This window comes from Aethalodelphis obliquidens, unplaced genomic scaffold (genome assembly GCF_003676395.1).
Source record: "Aethalodelphis obliquidens isolate GAN/ISIS:26980383/991018 unplaced genomic scaffold, ASM367639v1 scaffold73, whole genome shotgun sequence".
NCBI lineage: Eukaryota > Metazoa > Chordata > Mammalia > Artiodactyla > Delphinidae > Aethalodelphis > Aethalodelphis obliquidens.
This window is the reverse complement of record NW_020838017.1, coordinates 8,569,749-8,593,808: the sequence shown is the minus strand read 5'-3', so window position 1 is coordinate 8,593,808 and position 24,060 is coordinate 8,569,749. Positions and strand designations below refer to the sequence as shown.

The 24,060-nt window shown below is 38.9% G+C and overlaps 1 protein-coding gene across 5 annotated transcripts in view; it reads right to left on the bottom strand.

The window, feature by feature from the left end:
- Positions 1-24,060, bottom strand: part of REEP3 (receptor accessory protein 3) — a 99,169-nt gene that overhangs the window by 30,412 nt on the left and 44,697 nt on the right. For 2 of the 5 annotated variants that reach the window (XM_027091877.1, XM_027091878.1), the window contains exons 2-3: positions 22,274-22,346; positions 5,204-5,254 (exon numbers count right to left, since the gene is read on the bottom strand). The exons of 1 other annotated variant lie outside the window; for it this stretch is intronic. In XM_027091877.1, the coding sequence (XP_026947678.1) occupies positions 5,204-5,254; positions 22,274-22,346 (124 nt within the window). The remainder of the gene's footprint in view (positions 1-5,203; positions 5,255-22,273; positions 22,347-24,060) is intronic. 2 more of the 5 variants (XM_027091880.1, XM_027091879.1) reach the window with 1 other exon arrangement.

Sequence of the window (24,060 nt, the reverse complement as noted above, 5' to 3'; positions counted from 1 at the left end):
TGCCTCAGGGCCTTAGTACATACTATTTCCTTGTTGAAATGCTCTTCCCTCAGTTTCTCACTTGCTTCAGGTCTCTGCTCAAATGTTTATCCAAGAGGCCTTTCCTGACCACTTGTTTAAAGTAACAATGTCGTTCTAACTCCCTTATCATGACTTCTTTTTCTCTTTAGCACATATCACATATCATAGACACATCTAACAAATATTCAATTTTTTTCCCTACCTTTCCTTACTAGAATGTAAACTCCAAGAGGACAAAGACTTTCATTTTTTTCACTACTACATTTTTTTCACTACTAAATCCTCTGCGCCTGCAATTCATAAACATATGAATTGTTGCATGAATATGGGGCTGCACAGAGCTTAGTGTGCTCCTTTACGTCAGGACTGCAAAAGGCTGGACAGTAGACAAGAGGTAAAGACATGACAATTAAATATAGAGGAGTCTTTTAAGAGACCTGGTTTAAAAAGAAAAAAAGGGGAAATAAAAAATAGCAGGAGGCAAAAGGAAAGCATGTGTACAGCCTCAAGGACTGAACATTTTACTGGAGAGATAATGAGATTCAAATTATGAGAAAGCAGGAATACTTAATGGAACAAGATCTTGAATGAGACAGACAAGAATAATATTAGAAAGAAGAGTGGGATCAAGAAAGAAGCAGGGGGACTTCCCTGGTGGCACAGTGGGTAAGACTCCACACTCCCAATGCAGGGGACCCAGGTTCGATCCCTGGTCAGGGAACTAGATCCCACATGCATGCCACAACTAGGCGTTCGCATGCCACAACTAAGAAGCCCACGTGGCACAACTAAGACCCGGCGCAACCAACCAACCAACCAACTAAATAAATAAATGTTTAAAAAAATAAAAAGAAAGAAAGAAACAGGGATGCATCTTCCTCTGGGATAGAAGGAAAAGAAGAGTGGCCATGCTGGGAAGAGGGCTGAAGTGGTTCATAGTTGAGGACCTCTATCTTTACTCTGCAGTAGGAGATCAGGTCATCTTTTAAGGCTGGGGATGGGTGGGAAGGAGAGTGGACTTGAAAAGAGTAGTAAAGGTTTTTACAAGTTGTCTATATGGATGGAAAAAGACCTGCCTAGTATAGAGATGGAAGAGGTTATGTGACCAAGGATGCTCTCCACTGCTCTGGGTGTCAGAGCTAGGGGGCTGCAAAGAAAGGTCTAGGATGGTGAAACCAGACAGGTGTGGAGGTGACAGCTTGCTGTCCATAAAAAGACAGAATAACGGAGTGGTGGCTGGGGAGTGGCCCAGCCAGGGCCGTGCTTCTCAGTCTAACCTCTGAGGGAGGAAGGGCCACGTGTCCTGTTCTCACCGACAGAATCTTAGCTGAGGCTTTTGAGTAGGGCTGGGTCTCCCCCACAGGCTCTCTCCCTTCCTGTGGCTGGGAGGGCAGGGGGCAGAGCAACCTTGGAATCTATTTGTTCAAGATGGGCAGGGCCCTAGTTCTTACACGGTTGCTTGAGAAGCATTTCTTGCTGAAGTCAACACTAACCTGGACCGTCATGTGAGAGAGGAAAACATTTCTGTATTCCCTCAGCCATTGCATTTTTTCCCGCATTTTGTAATTACAGCAGCTTAGCCTACGCTAATATAAAAGGCTATCCTCTAGTCTCTATGGAGAGTGAGAGAGCAAGGCCATAGTAGCCACGGTTCCAGAACTAGGTGGACATTGGTCACAGTGCCATTGGCTGCCATCTGTGACATAGCTAATGCCCTGGTTGGCAGTGATGGGTGCCACTACCACAGTGATCTGGAAATGGAGAAGAGGACTTTCCTTTTAAGAAACTCTGGCTGAGATATCCCCAGGGGACTCTCAGAAGTATTGGGGAAGAAACTGGAGGATAGGCAAGATTGATATTCTCATGCAGCAGACTGGGGCAGAGTCAGAGAAATACTATTTCAAATTACTACTGTGATCCTTTGGCAAGTGTGGCTTCTATCTGGGTGAATTTGTTATCATTTGTATTGTCAGTATATGTGACTTAAGGCAATCCCCTGCTGCTTTCAGTAGGCCAAGGAATCAGATAAATAAGCTTGTTAGAAATATGCATAAAGTTTAAAGTCATTATATTCTGAGTGGTAGGCCAAGATATCCAAAAAATAAAATGCATAAAAGTCGGTGGGAAGACTACATGAAAAAAGTTGTTCAATGGTCTATTCTGCCTACTTTGCTTTGTTTTCTTTCCCAGGAGTACACCTAATGCCTACTACAGTACCTGGTACAAAATAAATGCTCAAAAATATTTATTTAAAGAATTAGTGACCTGGGCTAACTTATAAGCAAGAATATAATTTCCATTTTCCCTAAGTATTTGGTAATAAAGTTCTTTTGAAGTGGTCACAATGAAATGGCAATCACTTATCAATTTTGGGACACTTTACCCACTATATGTTTCATTACTAGAGAAATGTGATGAACGTTTTAATTAAAAATAAAATATTTATAAATAAAAGATTACTCAAATAGAATGTTAAAATCATTTAAATATCAAAATGAATTTATTTTCTAAGAAAATGTACTCCTGTAATTAGGCAAGTTCTTCTGAAAATTATGGAGTCAACTGTGATATAAATAAAACCATAGTATCTAAAATTACATTCTGGTTTACATAGTGCATGGATCAGATTATCCTACTTAACAAGCCAGCACTTGCTTTATTACTCAAAATCCATAAGGCTTTTATAAAGACTTAGCATTTCGGAAACCCAGACAGTCACGTGATAGTGTTCTTGCTTTACTCTCTGAAAGGAATTAGGATAGTTTAAGCCTGAGTGAATACTGTAAAATGAATGTACTCATAGGCTAAATTTACTATCAAAAGACCATGCTCCATTTAAGAGGTATGCATTTACCTACCCCTGATGCCAAAAGAAAAGGAGGCCTCATTTCATGGGTTTTAAACATTTTTAAACAAAACAAGTTTTTATGATTTAACATTCTTAGACAAAATTTTTAATGAAATTGATTTAGCTCCCAGGACAAACAAATAAAGCAAACAAAAACTGAACTGTGACTGTAAAATAATCCTCATGATTTCCATCACGCAAGTTGAGACCAATGCACAGGCATATTTATATACGGGACTATCATGTTCTGGTGGGAGGCTCGTTGCTATAGATTTGCAAGAGTTATGGAATAGTGGTTAGGGCATATTAATTAAAAAGCATTTTTCTTAAATTGTATCTTTATATAAGTTATTCTTGCTATGCTATGAGCATTGTGATATTATGACAGCAATGATATTAACAATGATGTATGTTAAATCAGTGGTCCCCAGCCTTTTTGGCGCCAGGGACCGGTTTCGTGGAAGGCAATTTTTCCACGGACGGGGGTGGGGGATGGTTCAGGCAGTAAAGCGAGCGACGGGCAGTGGTGGGGAGCGACGGGGAGCGGCAGATGGAGCTTCGCTCGCTCACCCGCCGCTCACCTCCTGCTGTGTGGCCAGTTTCCTAACAGGCCGTGGACCGGTACCGGTCTGCTGCCCAGGGGTTGGGGACCCCTGTGTTAAAAGATATAACTGTACTAAATGATACTTGCACGATGAAAGAAAAAGGTGATATATTAATTTGACAAATATTACTCAGGGCCTATTACAAACAAAACCCATTGACATAAAATAGTCATAAACCTAGATGTCAAGGCATTCCTACCCTCAAGAAGCTTTCATGCGAGGGATGAGTAAAAGAAGACATATAAAAGGATAATAATAAGCGATCACTGGCGCCTGTGTGCTGGATCCAGCATATAACTACTAATATTTTTTATATATTATATATTCATTTGCCTTGTATGAATGAAATTTCTTCATTTCCAAAGGAAAGCCTTCCCTAACTGCCTCTACCCCCCTCCAAAGGTCATATATAATTTTTGTGCATGCTACTTTCTCTCTGTGGCGTATCTGTGAAACGGTTTGTATAACATCTGTCTCTGCTTTTTGACCCTAACAACCAATAGGGACTGAAATTGTCTTGTTCATCATCATGTTCCCAGGACCTAGCACCCCTGTGCCTAGTAAAGCAAAAACAGGGGGAGACTTTTACTTAACAGTTTCTTAATTTTAAGATCTGAATTGATGTAAGATTCAAACAAGTAACTCTGGACTGCAAACAGCAATTTATAACATACACCATAGTCTATTTTGTCAAAGTTGTTTTCAAAGTTTTCAGAGATTAAACAACTTTCCAATGTCTCTTAATTTCAGATTCTTTGAATTATAAAGCAATTAATGCTTGTTTTTAAGAAAGAATGAAAAATTACACATGCCTAATGATTTCAATTATAACCACACTAAGTAAATCCAGGGCATAAAATGCTAAAATATGCTTCACTGGAAAAAAATATCCTTGCTGAGGCTGAAAAGAAATAAACACTGCTGAATTTCAGACCACCCAAAGAGAACTTTATTTTCCGACCATTATTAGTTATTCCCTCAAGTCAGTTCACCTAAAACACTCATTCTATACCACATTTCAGAGACCACAGACAGATCTTCTAATAGAGATTTCTTTAGAAACAGTATAGAGTTTAAAAGATTTCTCCTGTTTCACTAACATTATGCAATAATTTGGTTACTTCATAATGATTTTTCCCCATTAAAAACAAAGGAACAAAATGTGAGAAATCAAATAGAAAAACTCCCTCTTTTATCCAACCCAGATGGCTCAATTATGGGATTTTTCCCAGAGCTGTGCTAAGTTAGAAGCATGCTTGAAAATAAGCTAGCTGAATTTCAATCCACAGTGAATAAGACCTTGGTTGAAATAGTTTTTTTTTTTTTTCTTTAAAAAGAGGGAGGGGCTTCCCTGGTGGCGCAGTGGTTGAGAGTCCTCCTGCCGATGCAGGGGACACAGGTTCGTGCCCTGGTCCGGGAAGATCCCGCATGCCGTGTAGCGGCTGGGCCCGTGAGCCATGGCCGCTGAGCCTGCGCGTCCGGAGCCTGTGCTCCGCAACGGGAGAGGCCACAACAGTGAGAAGCCTGTGTACCGCAAAAAAAAAAAAAAAAAAGAGGGAGCATGCGTTGGAGGTGAATATGTTAGACTAGGACTGATTTGGACCTCCTTGACTTTGGGGTACTTCTTCCCACACTGACCCACTGTCTTCACTTTATAGCTTTCCAGGACTTGTATGTTTGGGAATCGGTTATACTTTCAGATGCTAAACTTGCAGCAACATGGTTTAACCTGCAGTTTCCAGACGTCACTGCCGAAGACCTCACAGAATATCCTGTTGTTCTGAGGAAGAAAGCCTCACATTATACAGATGTATCTGGTGTTAAAATCAATTAAAATGGGGTAGATTGTAACTAGAAATGGATATTCTTTCACAAGATTGCCTTGGTCTTCCTCCATGTTCTTGAATCACAGAAGCCCCATGTATCTCATCCCTGACCTCAGTAGTTTGAGAAACTTGAGAGAAGGAAAAAGTGCAAAAATGTTTAAAAACTGGATGATAATTAATTTAAAAGGGGTGTTGAAAAGAAGATGTAAAAAGCAGGAATTGCTTACAGGAACTGTTCCCGGGAGCAGAATTTAGGAAGGAATGACCTCTTAGTTCAAAATAACTCTCTGCATCCACACTGGCTGAGAATTTGCACTTCACTTTTTGTATTATTTAAAGTCCTATTGATTTATGTGGGATAATAAATATCTAACAGAGACACCGTTCCACTTTTGACAGAACCAAACAGAATTTCTCAGGATTTTAGCCTGGGACAGAGCCTATCCAGATAGAGAGGAGTAAACGGGGCTCAATGGCCATCCTAATTGTCATGTTTCCATGCTAGATTGTCATCCTACCTTCTTTATTCCCTTAGTGTTCCCAAAGTCTTGGCCCATTACATTTCCTATTTGAGGCATTCCCAAGGGCTGGCACCACTTCTTAGGAACGTATGTCCTCCAGTTCCTCATGCATCTTCACATGGTCAGTTCCACCTTGCTATTTCCACAAGTGAACTAACCTAGCCACTAAAAGGTATGCTCTTTTCTCCAGGTGACTGACAGGGCTATGACTGACACAGTAAATGAAAATCTTCCTTCTTTAGGTAAGATACCACTTTCTATATACAAGTTGTAGCTTTATGTTATAGGCTCAACAGCATGCTTTAACATACAATAACCATTCAAACAGTAAGAGCCAGCCTTTATACCACATGGGAAAACAGCATCTTCTCGAAAAGCAAAGACTGGTAAAAAAAAAAAAACACCAAAAGCTCCGGGAAGAATAAATCTGTCATGACTGAAAGTGAGTCTGGGTTATCAAATTACTTTCCTTCAAAAGCATGTGCAGCCAGCCTCACACAGAGAACTGAGGTTCACATTTGGGTGAATGGAGAGAGAGGCAAGTTACAGAGCACTGGATAGTTGGCGTAAGCAAGGGATGGACGTGTGCCCGAGTGCAGGATAGTATGAAGACCCCAAGTAAACACAGTGAGAGGAAGAAAAAAGTGGGAGGAAAGGTACAGGAAGAAAGGTGGATGATTCTCAAGAAAAACTTCACTGATGTAGAAATTTTGTGTATGGCCAGCCCTACATCATGGAAGCTAGGAGAAAGTCCAACTCAATATCCTTACCCCCTTAATAGTATTATACGGTTAATTTTGTTAAAATATTATTTTTCTATGATATACTCCAAGTTGCTAGTCCATTTACATACAGATGTTTTCTAAAACAAACTATTTGTTATGCATGCCCATCTTCCTACATAAACTTATACTAAAAAAAGCACAACGTGGTAATTATTCACTTTTCACAATACAGTAAGATACCTCTTAATCAATGCTTGTCGATTTGGCTGTGGATAAGAATTACTTGGGGATTAAAAAAAATTATGTAGGGCTTCCCTGGTGGCACAGTGGTTGGGAGTCCGCCTGCTGATGCAGGGGATGCGGGTTCGTGCCCCGGTCTGGGAAGATCCCACATGCCGCGGAGCCGCTGGGCCCGTGAGCCATGGCCGCTGAGCCTGCGCGTCCGGAGCCTGTGCTCCGCAACGGGAGAGGCCACAACAGTGAGAGGCCCGCATACCGAAAAAAGAAAAAAAAAAAAATTATGTAGATTCCTAGGCCCCATCATCACGTGCAGAGAGAGGGCAGCTAGGTGTTTAAAAGGCAAGCTCCAAAAGTTTTTAATATGTAAGCAGACTTGAGAACATGCACAAAATTCTTGCTACCTGAAATGCGGTCTACAGGCCAGTAGCATTGGCATCATCTGGGCACCTACCGGAAATGCAGACTCTCAAGCCCAGGCCAGAACTACTAAATCAGAATCTGCATTTTAACAAGATCCCAGGGGGATTCCAATGCTCCTCAAAGTTTGAGAAGCACTGCAGCGGGAGGCTGTTCTGTGTTTTTTCTGAAAATATCACTTAGAAGGAGGTGGTATCATTCATGAAAAGAATGTAAGAAGAGCCTTGGGTTTGGAGAAAAGATGAACTCAGTTTTGCATGATAATGCTGTTTAGATGTAAACAGCATTGTTTAGATGTAAACAGTTTAAATGTACCCTTTTTTCCATAACACTGTTTAGGCACATCATCATTACAAAAAAAAAAAAAAAACTGAAAAAAATAGAAGGAACTGAGTCTTTAGCCTACTTCTCAGAGCATTGTTTACCACTATCAGTTGAACAGACAAAAGCTTTGAGTAAACTACCCAGGGAAGGGCAGCCTACAGGCTCTTCTACCCAGAAGTTCCATGTGGAATGTCCCTGTTGTCTACTCATCCTAAGAGCCTGGAGCTATCTGCACACTGACCACTCCATGGAAACTCTCTCTCTCCCCAAGGTGGAAGTGCCCTTAGATTCTTCTCCTTAGGAGTAAACCTAAATCTGCCTCCTACAGAGAGAAAGTAAGAACGTTGATGAGTAGGCCGAAATTATAGTCAAACATGTCATTGGCAAAAACGTCCTTAATTGGCTCTAATAATTTATTCTGGCAATCTTCTTAAGAAGAATATAACATAATAAAACGGAATTGTTAGATCTTCACTTAAAAGATGCTATTGAAAACCTCTGGAAGTTAATATAATATTTTAAAATAAAATTACTCAACTCAATCTACTTCTATGACTTTTCAAGACCTTTTGATGAATTTTTCCATTTTACCTGCAGAGTTTGGATCTGTGGTTTAAAAAAAAAAAAGGAATCAGTCTATATTTATCCTGACAGACAAGAGATAGACAAAATTTCATATATTTGTATAATTCAATATATTTTAAAATTTTAGTTTTTCAAAAGGACTTCATCTTTTTACAATCTATTACATTTCTGAAGTAACATCTCTCTCATGAGCTTTTAAAATTACATGAGGTTTTCTGAAAGATTTTATTTTTCTTACTTAGCTAAAATCTTCAGGAACAGCTCTAGCTTTTATATTTTTAGGAGGACCCTTCACAGTGTGATGGCAATCTGGCTGACAATCTGATTATTACAGCTGTAGTTGATGAAGCACTATATTACTAAAATTACATAATGGGAAGATGATGTACATATCTGAACATTCCAAAGGTAGATCCTGGTGTTCTGTAAAAGAGGAAACTTCTCTGCTTAAATAATGTAAACTTTAGCTGAAAAGGAAAAATAAAGAATAGGTATATCTTACATTATTAGAAAAGATCCCATTTTTATTTTATTTACTTATTTTTTAAAATTAATTTTTATTGGGGTATAGTTGCTTTACAACATTGTGTTAGCTTCTACTGCACAGCAAAATGAATCAGCCATACATATACATATACCCCCTCCACTTAGGACACTACAGCACATTAAGTAGAGTTCCCTGTGCTGTAGTATGTTCCCATCAGTTGTCTATTTTATAAATAGTATCAATAGTGTATATGTGTCAATCCCAATCTCCCAATTCCTCCTACCCCACCCCTTTCCCCCTTCATATCCATAGATTTGTTTTTTACATCTGTGTTTCTATTTCTGCTTGGCAGTTAAGGTCATCTATACCATTTTTCTAGATTCTACATATATGTGTTGATACAGGATATTTGTTTTCTCTTTCTGACTTACTTCACTCTGTATGACACTCTCTAGGTCCAAAAAAAATTTATTCTAAAATTTTAGAAAGAACTATGTTATGCATTCATTTAAAGCCCTCCATTATACAGTCTTAATTTTCTGTCACTTAAAGTTTAGCATTGCTTGCTTAAACCCTTTCTTGTTTATTTTGTCAATCCTTTTTCTACTCTTCTCCATACCTTAAGCTATTTCAAGTGTTTATCTTACTAGACTCATTGAAGGGAACAACTCTTAGATACTGTAATTCTCTTGGTTTCGTTTTTATTTTTGTTTCTGCTTTTTTACTGCTTTATTCATCCTACTTTCTTTACAGATTCTTTTAATTCTGATATTCTTCTTGCTTTGTGAGTTGAATGTTTCATTATTCTTCCCTCCTGTTCAAAATAAAGGCGTTTAAAGCTATTACACTGAAGAATATAAATTGTAATATGTATTACTGTCATTTTTATTTTTGAATTCGTCTAGTACTGCACTTTTGAACTTCTCTTGTACTCATTACTTCTCCTTTTTGGAACTTATTGGGGGTTTTCTACAAAGTAGTGAGGTAATGGTTTCTGAACAGATACGGGGGAGGCAGAACACTGGCTGCCTCTGAACACAGTTCTCCTGCAAAGAAGGCAGGCGGTGGCAGTCGGGTTTTTTGGTTGCTGTAGCTTTTATGATTTTAAGCTGTTCCATCACTAGGGATTAGGGTGGAGGTGGCTAGGTCTCCCTCCAATTTACTGCTTAACAACATTTCCTTTAATGGAAACAACGGTTTCTGTCCCTGTTTTTAAAAGTCTATTGCCATTGGCACTACAGTTAGTAAAATTCTTCCTAGATATTAGCAAAAGCCTGACTTAGCCTGTTAGGTTTAAATGTTACCATGAGAATTTTTTTCTTTCTGTAGGTTTTGCAAAGCATTTGCATTGGAAGCTAGAAAAGGACAAGACAGCTGTGGTTGGCTAGCTCCGTCTTAGTGTGAAAATTGTTGGAATGCTTTCAATTTACTTCCTAAAGGTCAAGGGGTACTCTAATTCATATATATATATATATATATATATATATATATATATATATATGTTTTTTTTTTTTTTCCTGGTATTCAGGCCTCTCACTGTTGTGGCCCCTCCCGTTGCGGAGCACAGGCTCCGGACGCGCAGGCTCAGCGGCCATGGCTCACGGGCCCAGCCGCTCCGCGGCATGTGGGATCTTCCCGGACCGGGGCATGAACCCGTGTCCCCTGCATGGCAGGCGGACTCTCAACCACTGCGCCACCAGGGAAGCCCACTGTGATTTTTTTAACTGTCTCAAGTAGAAACTGTGATTTTATCACAACTTGATTTGTGAACTATAACTCAAAACAAGATATACATGTATTCATTGCATGTCAGCTAAAATTGAATTTTAAAATTGTCAAGGATTGAATAAATGATAATATGTATTACTACTTTAAACCTATCTCCTATGCGAACACATTTTAAAAACCAATGTTAATGGTAAAACAAGTCTTATTTGATATTACAGTATAAATCAACCACAAGTATACCACTCACAAAGTCAATTTGGAAATATGGGTAAAGATAGTAGAATGAGTACACACATTTAATTGCATTCCCCACCACAAATCTCTTTAAAGCAACAGTAAAGTGATTTTTCAAAAACATTTAAGTCCAGAAAAATATAGAAGAGAAGAGAGCATCAACATTTTTGGACCCAAGAAGGAAATGGCTGAGTAGTAACTGACTCAGGAGACCTGAGAAAACGGAATACTAAGTGGACAATGGGAAAAGCTGAGAAGCAGCCCAACTTCACACTGCAGAGCTTCCAAAAGGCTAAAAAATTGGTAACACAATTCTTGGCAAAAAAGGCAAAAGAAGGATGGCTGTAAGGATACCTGTAAGGAGCAGGTGGGCCCCTAGATGTCCTCCCACTTGAACTGTGTGGTGATGCCCCTCCCTCCCCTAGCAGGACCCTGAGGCTTATTCTCTGGAAAGGGTGAATCAGAGGATCGCTGGATTTGCAAATCTCTGGCACAGCTGAGAGTAGGGCTAATAGGGATTAAGTAAAAGTTTATAAAATATTGAGGGCCCCCAACCCTTATTTTCCCACCAGAATGCCAGCAACCAAGTACCTTTCAGAATGGAACAGTCTTCTCTGAAGAATCTGCCTGGCACAAAAGAAAACACCTAAAGATATAGACATTGATAATTTTTTAAGGAAATGATTGTTATGGGTTGAGATGTGTCCCCCAAAAGATATGTTGAAGTCTGTTATAGACTGAATTCTGTCCCCCTAAAATACACATGTTGAAGCCCTAACCCCCAGAGTAACTGTATTTGGAGACAGGAACTTTAAGGAGGTGATTAAGATTACATGAGGTTGTAAGAATGGGGCCCTAATTCAACAGAACTAGTGTCCTTATAAGAAAAGTAAGAGACACCAGAGACATCTCTCTCCATGCATGCACAGAGGAAAGGTCATATGAAGACACAGAGAGAAGGTCTATAAGCTTCCTCGAGGCATCACCAAAAACCAATCCTGATGGCACCTTAATCTTGGATTTGCAGCCTACAGAACTGTGAGAAAACAAATTTATGTTGTTGAAGCTATTTGGTGTGTAGCATTTAGTTATGGTAGCCTGAGAAGACTAATACAAAGTTCTAACCCTCAGAATGTGACCTCATTTGGAAATAGGGTCACTGAAGATATAGTTATATATAGTTATATATATAGTTATATATAGTTAGGATGAGGTCATACTGGGGTATGGCAGTCCCTTAACCCAATATGACTGGTGTCCTTAAAAGAGGAAGAAGAGAGACTCAGAGACAAAGACACAGGAGGGGAGAACATCAAATGATAATAGAGGCAGAGACTGAAGTGGAGCAGCTGAAAGATAAGGAACACCAAGGATTGTTGGCAACCACCAGAAGCTAGAAACAGGTGAGAAAGGATTCTCAACAGGTTTCAGAGGGAATGTGGTCCACATCTAGTCACCAGAATGGTGAGACAATACATTTCTATTGTTTTAAGACACTCAGTTTGTGGCACTTCCTTATGGCAGTCCTAGGAACAAATTTTTTTTTTTTGCAGTACGCGGGCCTCTCACTGTTGTGGCCTCTCCCGTTGCGGAGCACAGGCTCCAGACGTGCAGGCTCAGCGGCCATGGCTCACGGGCCCAGCCGCTCCGCAGCATGTGGGATCTTCCCAGACTGGGGCACGAACCCGCGTCCCCTGCGTTGGCAGGTGGAATCTCAACCACTGCGCCACCAGGGAAGTCCCCTAGGAACAAATTTAATTGCCTAGTCAGATCACCCTGTAGTGAAGATCACATTCAGCAAGCCTCTTCATGGGTATAGGACTTCGAATCAGCTTTTCATTATAATACTCAAATATGAGCAGAGAACCAAGGATCATCCAACATCTCAGAAAATCATACATGAAAAACAGAGATTGAAACAAACAAAAAAACCAGAACTCAAAGGACAGAAACTGTAGAAAGAACATGTCTAAAAAGAAATCACTCATATCCTCAGACAAAAAAGGAAGTTATTTTAAACAAAATAAGAATAGGGCGCTATCGAAAAAGGGAACATTCAGAGAATAAAAGGAGCTCTTAGAAATTAAACACATAAGAGAAGATAAAATTGAGGAACTCTACCATAAAATAGAGCAAAAAAGATAGGAAAGAGAAGAAAAAAAGGTCAAAACATTAGAGAATCAGCCCAAGTGGCTTTCTAACTGAGTAAAAGGAATCCCAGACAGAACAAATAGTGAAAATGAAGTGGAGAAAATCATAAAGAAATAATTTTAACCAAATTTCCCAGAGCTGAAAAACAAAGGATTCCCAGATTAAAAGAGCCTACTGAGGGTTTAGCAAAATTGATTATAATTGGCTCACACTGAGGCACGTCATCATGAAATTTTAAAACAACGGGGACATAGAAAAGATCCCACAAGCAGGTAAGAATCAGAATGCCTTCAGACATCTGCACAGCAACACAAGAAGCTAAAAGACAAAATTCTGAAGGAAATTCTGAAGGAAAATTATTTCCAGCCTATCATCTCAAAAAAAATCTACCTCTTGGGCTTCCCTGGTGGCGTAGTGGTTGAGAGTCCGCCTGCTGATGCAGGGGACACGGGTTCGTGTCCCGGTCCGGGAAGATCCCACGTGCCGTGGAGAGGCTGGGCCCATGAAGCCATGGCCGCTGAGCCTGCGCATCCGGAGCCTGTGCTCCGCAACGGGAGAGGCCACAACAGTGAGAGGCCCGTGTACCGCAAAAAAAAAAAGAAAAAGAAAAAAAAAAATCTACCTCTCAAAAAGCCTTCTCAGGAGGAAGGCATTGCATCAAAATGAGGAAGTAAAATAAGAAAGAGGAAAACAGGAGATCAAGAAATCTAAGGATCTAAGACAAGAGTCAGTTCAGAGGGCTTCCCTGGTGGCACAGTGGTTGAGAATCTGCCTGCCAATGCAGGGGACATGGGTTCGAGCTCTGGTCTGGGAAGATCCCACATGCCGCGGAGCAACTAGGCCCGTGAGCCACAACTACTGAGCCTGTGCGTCTGGAGCTCGTGCTCCAAAACAAGAGAGGCTGCGACAGTGAGAGGCCCACGCACCGCTATGAAAAGTGGCCCCCACTCGCCGCAACTAGAGAAAGCCCACGCACAGAAACGAAGACCCAACACAGCCAAAAATAAACAAATAAATAAATAATAAATAAAATAATAATAGAAAAAGAGCCAGTCCAGAATATCTAACGGATGAGAATGCACTGAGAAGAAACTCACACAACTGTCACAGAGTTTGAGTCTAAATTTGCAATGAGAACAGAGGATACCAAAGAAGTGAACAAGACAAAACAAAAAAAACAAAGACAATACCACGGAAAACAAACTATTGGGCAGAAGAAGAATGGTCGCAGTAGGATACTATAGGGATCAGATGCAAATAGTGTTTACATTGTGAAAAAAATCTTATATAACAGGTATTGATTTAAATACTTTGTGTTCATTAACTCATATAATCCTCACAACCACCTGAGGAGGTAAGTACTACTACTGTTCTCATTTTCCAGATAAGGAAATTGAGGCAAAAAAATAACTTGTTCAGGGACTTCCCTGGTAGTCTAGTGGTTAAGAATCTACCTTCCAGGGCTTCCCTGGTGGCGCAGTGGTTGAGAGTCCACCTGCCGATGCAGGGGACGCGGGTTCGTGCCCCGGTCCGGGAAGATCCCACATGCCGCGGAGCGGCTGGGCCCGTGAGCCATGGCCGCTGAGCCTGCGCGTCCGAAGCCTGTGCTCCGCAACGGGAGAGGCCACAACAGTGAGAGGCCCGCGTACCGCAAAAAGAAAGAAAGAAAAAAGAAGAAGAATCTTCCTTCCAATGCAGGGGACGTGGGTTCAATCCCTGGTCAGGGAACTGAGATCCCACATGACGCGGATCAACTAAGTTCGCGCGCCCTAGAGCCCGCGTGCCACAACTACTGAGCCTGTGTGCTCTGGAGCCTGCTCGCCACAACTAGAGAGAAGCCCGCATGCTGCAATGAAGATCCCGCATGCCGCAACTAAGACCCGATACAGCCAAATAAATAAATAAATAAAAACTTGTTTAAAGATACAGCTAGTAAGGGATAGGGCCAAGATGATAAGACAAGCAGCCTGGTTCTAGATGGTTCTTTATATTCTATTGCTTCTTTCTAACTTAGCCTCAATAATGTAAAGACTGAATACTGATCCAACCCAAATTACAACCTAATGACACTGGGAGGCTACAGGGAAATTATGCAAGTATACAGTGACATTGGGTAACTACTGAATCATCTTTAATAGAAGGAAGTCAACTGACGAGATCCCTCTGAAAAATTAAGAAGCAGCAATATGAGCATGTATTTAGATGTGGAAATAAATACTAAAGGATCTGGATAAAAGAATTCAAAGTAGTTGCCTCTAGAGTCAGAAATAGGGATGAGGAGAGTGGGGAACTACAGTTTTTCATAATAAGCCTTGGACAACTGTTTGATTTAAAAATTATAAATAAGTACAGCTTTGATAAAAGCAAAAACTAAATTAAAAGTAGATCAGAAAAGAAAATAAACAGGAACGTGGCCCTGACAAAACTAATTTTCAAAAAATTAAAAAAAATCCCCCTTTAATCAGTGAGTTAATCTTTACACTTCCCAAATTATTAAAACCTTTTAATCAAATGAGTATTTTTAATCCAAAATATGAAAAGATGCCTGGGGAGCACTTTTGACAATAAAGAAAAGTTCTTTACTATGTTTTTTCACTATGTTTTTTCCCTTATAACTAGTAGACAAACTTCTATCTAGTAGACAGAATTAGTAGACAACTTCAGATTTTACCAACTGACAAGAACTGTAGAACTAGCATGTAGCATATTTGACCACTTTCATATCACCCAAATATTCAGTCACAAATTAGGTCACTTTCAAAAGCCAAGTCAACAGTGTTTTAGAGGGCCTTTAAAAAAGTAATCTCCCAGGGCTTCCCTGGTGGCACAGTGGTTGAGAGTCTGTCTGCCGATGCAGGAGATACGGGTTCGTGCCCTGGTCCGGGAAGATCCCACATGCCGCAGAGCAGCTGGGCCCATGAGCCATGGCCGCTGAGCCTGCGCGTCCACAGCCTGTGCTCCGCAATGGAAAGGGGCCACAACAGTGAGAGGCCTGCGTACCGGGGGGGGGGGGGGAAAAAAAAAAAAAGTAATCTCCCAGAGTTTTCCCTGTTCTTTGTTCTTGCTCATAGTAAATCTCAGGATCAAATGTCTGATTCTGATTTGTAAGTGCTTTTAGCCAGTCTTTTTCATTGTCTCTTTCTCCAACATTCTTAGAGTAAGAACATTGTTTTCCTAGAAAAGTGACAGCAATTATACACGACTTGGAAGTAAACACTCTATTTTCAAGTCATGAGACGGTATAAGCTTGAAAAAATTTGCAAAACCATTCTAATTCTTCAGTGAGTTTACATTTCAATTACTGCAAGACTGAAAGACTTTAAGTAGGCCATATCAGCCACACTACACAGGAAATTATATCCTAGGAAAGCTCCGTTTTAAAAATAGGCAAAGGAAGAAAGGAAGGTTGCCAAAATACACAGCACTTTCCATTTGTTTTGATTTGAATACAGCATCTGTTTTATCAGGTGCAATCTACTATTTGCAGGCTTAAGGGGAATGGTAGTAGTTACGGTTCGAAGAAGTAAATTAATAAAAAATGTTTGCTTTCTGAAAATAATTTTGAAGTAGATATCAGTAGAATTTAGGTAACAGCCAAACACGACAAAGTAACTGGGTTTAGGGATAAGTCAGATTGGACTGTGTACTCCTTAACCCAGTAGAATCAAAGCTGAGTAACTAGACTAATCCACTTAAGAAACGTACATGCTCTTGAAACACTATTTAATATTTCTTATATACTTAGAAGTCAACTCTTCTTTCTTCTTTTATTCACTCATTAAAAAAATATTGAGTACCTACTATGTAACATGTACTGTTCTAGGTACAGGAATATAGCAATTAACAAAGCAACAGAACTCTCTATGGAGCTTATCTGGTGGGGAAGACCAACACAAACACATATAAAAAATACAATACAGATAGTATAAAAGAGTATTAAAAATATAACAGGCGAATTTTAAGAAGGTTAATTTTACTAAGAAACTACCATATACAAAGCAAATTTGGATGGGATTACCATACAAGAGAACTTTGTGAGAACAGAGTTTTGATAAAGCTTCTATAAGTCAGAGGTAAAATTGGATGACTAAGTTTAGGTGAGACTCAGCAAGAAAATGATATTCAAAATTTTTGTCGGCCAAAAAAAAAAAAAAACACCAGACCATCCAGAAAAAGATTTGCTACCTTTAGTAAAACACTTTAAAAAAAAAATTTTTTTGTCGGAAGTAAATTTAGGTTGGAAATATTTAAAGAACTGCCAAGACTATACAGAACTTTCAAAAACTTCCCGTTTCGTCTTTAACCATTTTGATCACGGTTGATTTAGATGCTTATGGGTCCTGCCCTAGTACTGGTTAAGCTGCCTCATTGCTCTTCTTAGAAAATATCCATACAATTGTGGCCCCGAAGATCTACCTTGGAATTAATCAGAGGCATATTCACTGGCTGTGAAAGCTCTTTCAACTTTTTCGTGAAGATAGAATCCTCATTTACTTTTCTAATCTGGTACCATTCCTGCCTTAATGATCCACGTGACTCTGGGCAAGTTAATTCACTTCACTGAGCCTATAATACTCTAATATTCCTTACTACTTTATAGAGTTGTAGTGAGGGCCAGTGAGATATTGTAGTACGCAGAATAATGTCCCCCACCCCAAAGATGCCCACGTCTTAAGCCCTGGAACCTACGAATATGTCAGGTTGTGTGTTAAAGGAGAAATCAGGCTGCAGTTGGAATTCAGGTTTGCTAATCAGCTGACCCTCAGACTGGGAGAGGAGCCTGGATTACTCAGGTGAATCCAGTGTAGTCACCAGAGTCTGTATAAGTGGAAGAGGAAGGCAGAAGGGAGAACCAGAGAGTTGGCAGCTTGAGAAGGTCTCAGTCAAGTGTTCCTGGCTTTGAAGATGGAGGCATACAGCCATAAGCCAAGGAGTGTGGGCAGCCTATAGAAGTTAGCAAAGATAAGGAAACATGATTTTCCCCTGTAGCCTCACCAAGGAATGTAGCTGTGGATCCATTTCAGATTTTTGACCTCTGAGACTGTAAGAGAATACACTTGTGTTGGTTTAAGCCAGTGTGTGGTAATTGTTATAGTAGCAATTGGAAACAGTAATATACAAAAGTATTTTGAAATTGGGAGGAAATTATATAAATGTAAGATGTTATCTTTCTAGTATTATATCTGCTTAGTCTCTTCAGCAGACTTGATGGCAGACAACTCGGTCACCAGGAGGTCTCTAGAGCTGTATCAAATTTCCTTGTCAAAAGCAGATTCCTGCCTTTCCTGTTTCGGTGTCTATTTTTGCGATCGCTCTAGCTCTCGTTTAATTTGTGAAGCAGAGTTGATTACCATGCAATAATCAAACCAATGCCAGCCACCTGCCTTTCTAGTTTCTCTTCAATTACTCATGATTCTGATATTCCCAAAGGGATGGTTAAGAAAACTTTTTCCAATAATAGCATTTAAGTCTCAGCAGTTACATCTTGGGGTTGAATCCCTTACTGAGGATAGCTTTGAATAGGGGAACACCTGGACATTCTTAGAAGCTTTAGCTCCTTGATGTTCTTTCCAAGATAATTAAGACTTTCAGATACCCTGGTTAATATTGTTCAAAAATGCTAAAAACTTCCTTAAAAAACGGAAAAGAACAGGCTATAGATAAAAAAAGGCTTTTAAATGACCCTATAAGTGATATAATATGCTCTGGGGCTGGAATAGGAAAGAGATACTAGAAATCTTAATGATATAAGGCTAGAAAAGAAAATTCCCTTGTTGATTTTGTTCCATCGCAGTGTCAACAACCAATTGGCCCTTGCCATTGGTACTTGCCAACAACAACAAAAAACTTTTTCCAGATTTGTAATACTGTAGCAAGATTATGTATAGATAATTCTTAACTTTGTTTATGAGTTATTCTGTAAAAGCTGTGCAAGGCAATAGGTGAAGTATATCTCCAAATAAGCATATACGCAGATATGTGTGTATATCAGTACATGTCAAGTCTTATAGTTTTTTCATCAGTTTGAATAAGAATGTTAATAGATTCTCTTCCATAGGTTACTTTATCTTTAACTTATGAAGGAGAATTAAAATTTCAGGGTTAGGGGGCTTCCCTGGTGGTGCAGTGGTTAAGAATCCGCCTGCCAATGCAGGGGACACAAGTTCAAGCCCTGGTCCAGGAAGATCCCACATGCCGTGGAGCAACTAAGCCTGTGTGCTACAACTACTGAGCCTGTGCTCTAGAGCCTGAGAGCCACAACTACTGAAGCTCGTGTGCCACAACTACTGAAGCCCGTGCAGCTAGAGCCTGTGCTCCGCAACAAGAGAAGCCACCACAATGAGAAGCCCGCGCACCACAACGAAGAGTAGCCCCTGCTCTCAGCAACTAGCGAAAACCCGCGTGCAGCAGCGAAGACCCAATGCAGCCAAAAATTAAATGAATGAATAAATTAAAAAATTTCAGGGTTAGACCATTCTTATTAATCCCAAATTTATAAAATAATCTAGTAATAAAAATTTATAGATCTAGTAATAAAAATTGAGTGTTGCATTAAGGGATAAAACTCACAAATCCATGTTTTTAAGTCCTTAAAAGTTAACATTAATAAGGTTAAATTGACGCATAGTAAGAAATAGACTAATATTTTTATAATGGTTCTTAGACCAACACCTAAATAACACCATATTTTCTGCCCTTTTAGCATTAATTAACACATAACGGGTCTGTTTCTTTTTATTATAATTTGTTATGAATACTTTTATATTTCTTCTTGCTAACTTACCTTTTATTTTAGGAGATGGTTATTTGTGTGCCTGCTGATAATACCCTTATATTATTAGAGCTTCATTTTCAACTTGTACTTAACTTTTTTTCCCAACAAAAACATTGCACATTTGGGAAGGAAGATAGGAGAATACCTCAAGCAGAAATAGGTACACAAAGACACACAGAGGCTTACCAGTTATTGTTTACCCTGGGTGTATAATACTCTATAGGTAAGATGGACCCAGAGTTGAGAAACATATCACCATGTACTTCAACTATATAATTAATTAGGTTCAGAAAAAGGATCTCATTTAATAACAGTATCATAAACATTTCAAATAAGGATCACTGTTTTGGCCAGTACAATTATTAAGTACTAGCCAGTTGTATACTCCCAGCTCATATTTTCGTGGTGTTTGGAAATGAAGAGCAACTCTTATTTTTATCTTTCAAAAGAGAATTCCAATTAAATTCAAATATGACACCGTAAGGCAAAGTGTTGTCTATGGACTAGCGCAAGGCTGTGAATTGTTGCTGTTTTGCTTTAAATACAAAATTGTCAGTAATTTCAGGTCTACTGAATCTAATAATAAAAAAAAGTTGGGGGCTTCCCTGGTGGCACAGTGGTTGAGAGTCCGCCTGCCGATGCAGGGGGCACGGGTTCGTGCCCTGGTTCGGGAGGATCCCACATGCCGCGGAGCAGCTGAGCCCGTGAGCCATGGCCGCTGAGCCTGCGCGTCCGTAGTCTGTGCTCCGCAATGGGAGGGGCCGCAACAGTGAGAGGCCCACGTACCACAAAAAAAAAAAAAAAAAAAAAAGAAAAAAAAAGTTGGGGCTGTATTTCGTATGTTCTTGGGGTTTCGTTTCATTTTTCTAGTAATTATTTTTAAATTTTATTTTAAAAAGTATTTGTCTATGACTTAATGGAAATTATTTAAAAAGAAAACAAAAAATCCCAAACTGGTCCTATACCACAGGTAGCTTGAGAACCACTGTTAACTGAAGAAACTTGCTTGTTTCTAAAAACTAAAGTATGTCAGTACCATAAAACAATATTTGAAGAATTTATTTATTAATACATGGCCTTTCAAGCCATTAACAATTACTTTAAATTACTAGGACTTAATGTGGTTCCATCTCTTAAGACTGCACCAATCTTAGATCCAAGAGATAAATATATATATTAAAAGGACAGAAAAATTTCAGAGCTCAACTGAATAACCTCTCTACCTCTGCTAGGTATATTCCACCATTCTAATTAATTTGTATATACTTTACTTCAAAATTAGTTTTATACAGAAGATAAAAAGTGAATATAAATGTTCAATAGGATGGGTTAGCTCTAAAGGTTTCAGAGCCTCCCCCTACTCAAAATACAAGAACAAACTACCCTGAACAAATAGAATAAAGAATATGTTCTCTGGTCATTCAATAAGTTGGATGACAAGGCTACCATCCAAGATCCCTTGTAAAGAACCATGGCTATATATCCAAGAGAACTGAAATTAGATACTCAAACAAAGCCTTGTACACAAATGTTTATAGCAGCACTATTCGTAATACTAAAAAGCTGGAAACAATGCAGTTGTATGTCAATGGATAAATGCAGAAACAAAATGTTCTATGTGCATACAGTTTCACTCAGCCATAAAAAGGAATGAAATAATGATACATGATATAATGTGGATGAATCTTGAAAACATCCTAGGTAAAAAGAAGCCAGACACAAAAGGTCACATATTACATGATTCAGTTTATATGAAATACCCAGATTCCATACAAACAAAGCAGACAGGTGGTTGCTAGGGGCTGGGGGGCAGGGGCAGTGTGACAAGTAACTGCTTAACGGGTATGTTGTTTTATTTTGGAGTGATGAAAAATCTTTTGGAAGTAGATAGAAGTAGTGTTTGCACAAGATTGTGAATGCCACCAATTGTTCACTATGAAATGGTTAGTTTTATGTTACCTGAATGTCACCTCAATTAAAAAAAGAACCACAGCTACTGATGTGCAGTTCTCAGTGTTGACTGCTTACCCCTGTTGATTAACCACTCATAAGCTATGCTTTTGCTATTCTCTGAAAATTCCCTTCATCACAAATAGTAAACTTATGCCAGGATTTATAGGTGGGGAAGCCCATTTACCATTGAACATTATGGATAAAATTGGGAGGGAGAACTTACAGAAATGTGTAAATAAATGAATGAATAATAAAGAAAGGAAGAAAATTTTAAAAATTAGTGAAATTAAAAAAAAAACAGTTAAGGAATGGGGAAGAGGAAAGTAAAAGAGAAAAGAAACATTGACTGAAGAGGAAATCATTACAAATACAGTATGATTCAAGAAGAAAAAAGATTGTAATTGTCAGTAGTCATGAGGTATCTATGTATTTAAATCAATTAGAAAGGGACAAAACAACTATGAAGGAAGAAAAAAGGTTTTGGGACCAGAGAGATATTCTTGGTGTACCTATCCATTTACAAGACTAAAAAACAGACAATTTCCCAACCTCTTATTTTACTGGGACTTAAAGTCTGAATGAATAAGAGATCCAGTTACTCATTTGGGGATCATACTTATTTAAATGCCAACTGACAGCAAACTATTTTTGAAACTCCACTTTGCAATTGTATTCAAAATTAGTTTTAAAAAAAGACTAACTTTATTACATTTATATCACATTTTTAACCCAAAACATTATTCCAGCTGTTTCTAAAATAATGGCAGTTTTTCTAGTATTGTATATAATGGATACATTCAACTAGAATTGATCACTCACAAAACTATACTTACATACTCCTTCACATTTTTTGTTTTCACAGCTTTGTATGAATAATATGCAGGATAAAGCATTCCAAACACCAACCTAAAAGTAAAAAGTACAAGAGGACTAATCAAACATAATAATGCTTTTAACAGCTCATGAAAATTTCACCTAATAGAAAAGTAGCAAGTACATGGAGAACGTATGACAGTGTAAATGTGTATGAAAACTTTGTGTATAAACTAAATCCACTGAGAAAAGCAAACTACACACACACCACATCTTTATCCATTCTAAAGTAACTCTTAAAGCATTCATAAAATGACAATCACTAATAGGACTTAATTTTATGCTCTCTGTTACAATTATTTCACCAAATTCCATATCCAAGAAGGTGTGTGTGTGTGTCAGATATAGAGATGGAATGACACAGTTTATATGGTTTACAATTGGCATTTTCACATATCATGGAATTTTTTGTCTTCAAATATTAGTCTACAGTATTAATACCTTCATTACATTCCACATTGAGATTCACATAATTTATTTAAACAGTCCCATATTTATAGGCTTTTGGTTAATTTCCAGATTTTTGCTATTGCACATAATACTGTGAAAAACATTTCTATGCACACTGATATACACTTCCTGGTTGCGATATTGCTGCTTCAAAGAGTACACACATTTCTACTTATTACCAAAAATGCCCTCCAGAGAAGTAGTTCCACTTTGCATTCCTATACATTGCCAATCTTGTGTATCATCATTTAAAAAATGTTTGCCAGCTAAATAGGAGAAAAATAATTGCCTTATATGTTCTAATGCGCATTTCTGAGCACCAGTAAGTATGAGTTTTTCTCACGTGTTCACTGGTTTTTTGATACATGAGTGTATGATATTCTGTTGTCTACTTTTCTTTCTTTAATCTATTTTTAAAAAAGAGTATTTTAGCATAGTTTTATTTTTACAGAAAAGTTGGGAAGATGGTATAGATAATTCCCAATACCCTACACTGAGTTACTTCTATCAATAACATCTTGCATCAGTATGGTACATTTTTCATAATTAACAAATCATTATTAATATATTATTAACTAAAGTTCAAACTTTATTCAGATGTCTTTAGTTTTTACCTAGCATCCTTTTTCTGTCCCAGGATCCCATCCAGGGTAGCATATTATATTTAGTTGTCTTGTCTCCTTAGGTCCTCTTGGCTGTAAGTTTCTCAGACTTTGCTCGGGAAATGATCTTGATGGTTTTTTTATACCATGTGTTTTTTGTTTTCTTTTAATTAATTAATTAGGTTGCGCTGGGCCTTAGTTGCGGCTTGCAGGCTCCTTAGTTGCAGCAGATGGGCTCCTTTTAGTTGGGGCTCGCCGGCTCCTTAGTTGTGGCATGCAAACTTTTATTTGAGGCGTGCGTGTGGGATCTGGTTCCCCGACCAGGGATCGAACCCGGGCCCGCTGCATTGGAAGTGCAGAGTCTTAACTGCTGTGCCACCAGGGAAGTCCCTGATGTTGACAGTTTTGAGGAATATGGGCCAACTACGCTGTAGGAAGCTACTCGACTGGCATTTGTCTGATGTTTTTCTCATGATTAGACTGAGGTGTGGGTTTGGGGGAGGAAGATCACAGAGGCTAAGTTCCATCTCATCATATTAAGGGCACATACTATTAGTATCGCTTATCACTGTTGATGTTAACCTTGACCACCAGGATGAGGTAGTGTGTGTTAGATTTGGTAACTTTAAGCTTACTCCCACCACCTCCATGCTGTAGTCTTTGGAAGAAAGTCACTATGCACAGGCCACGCTTGA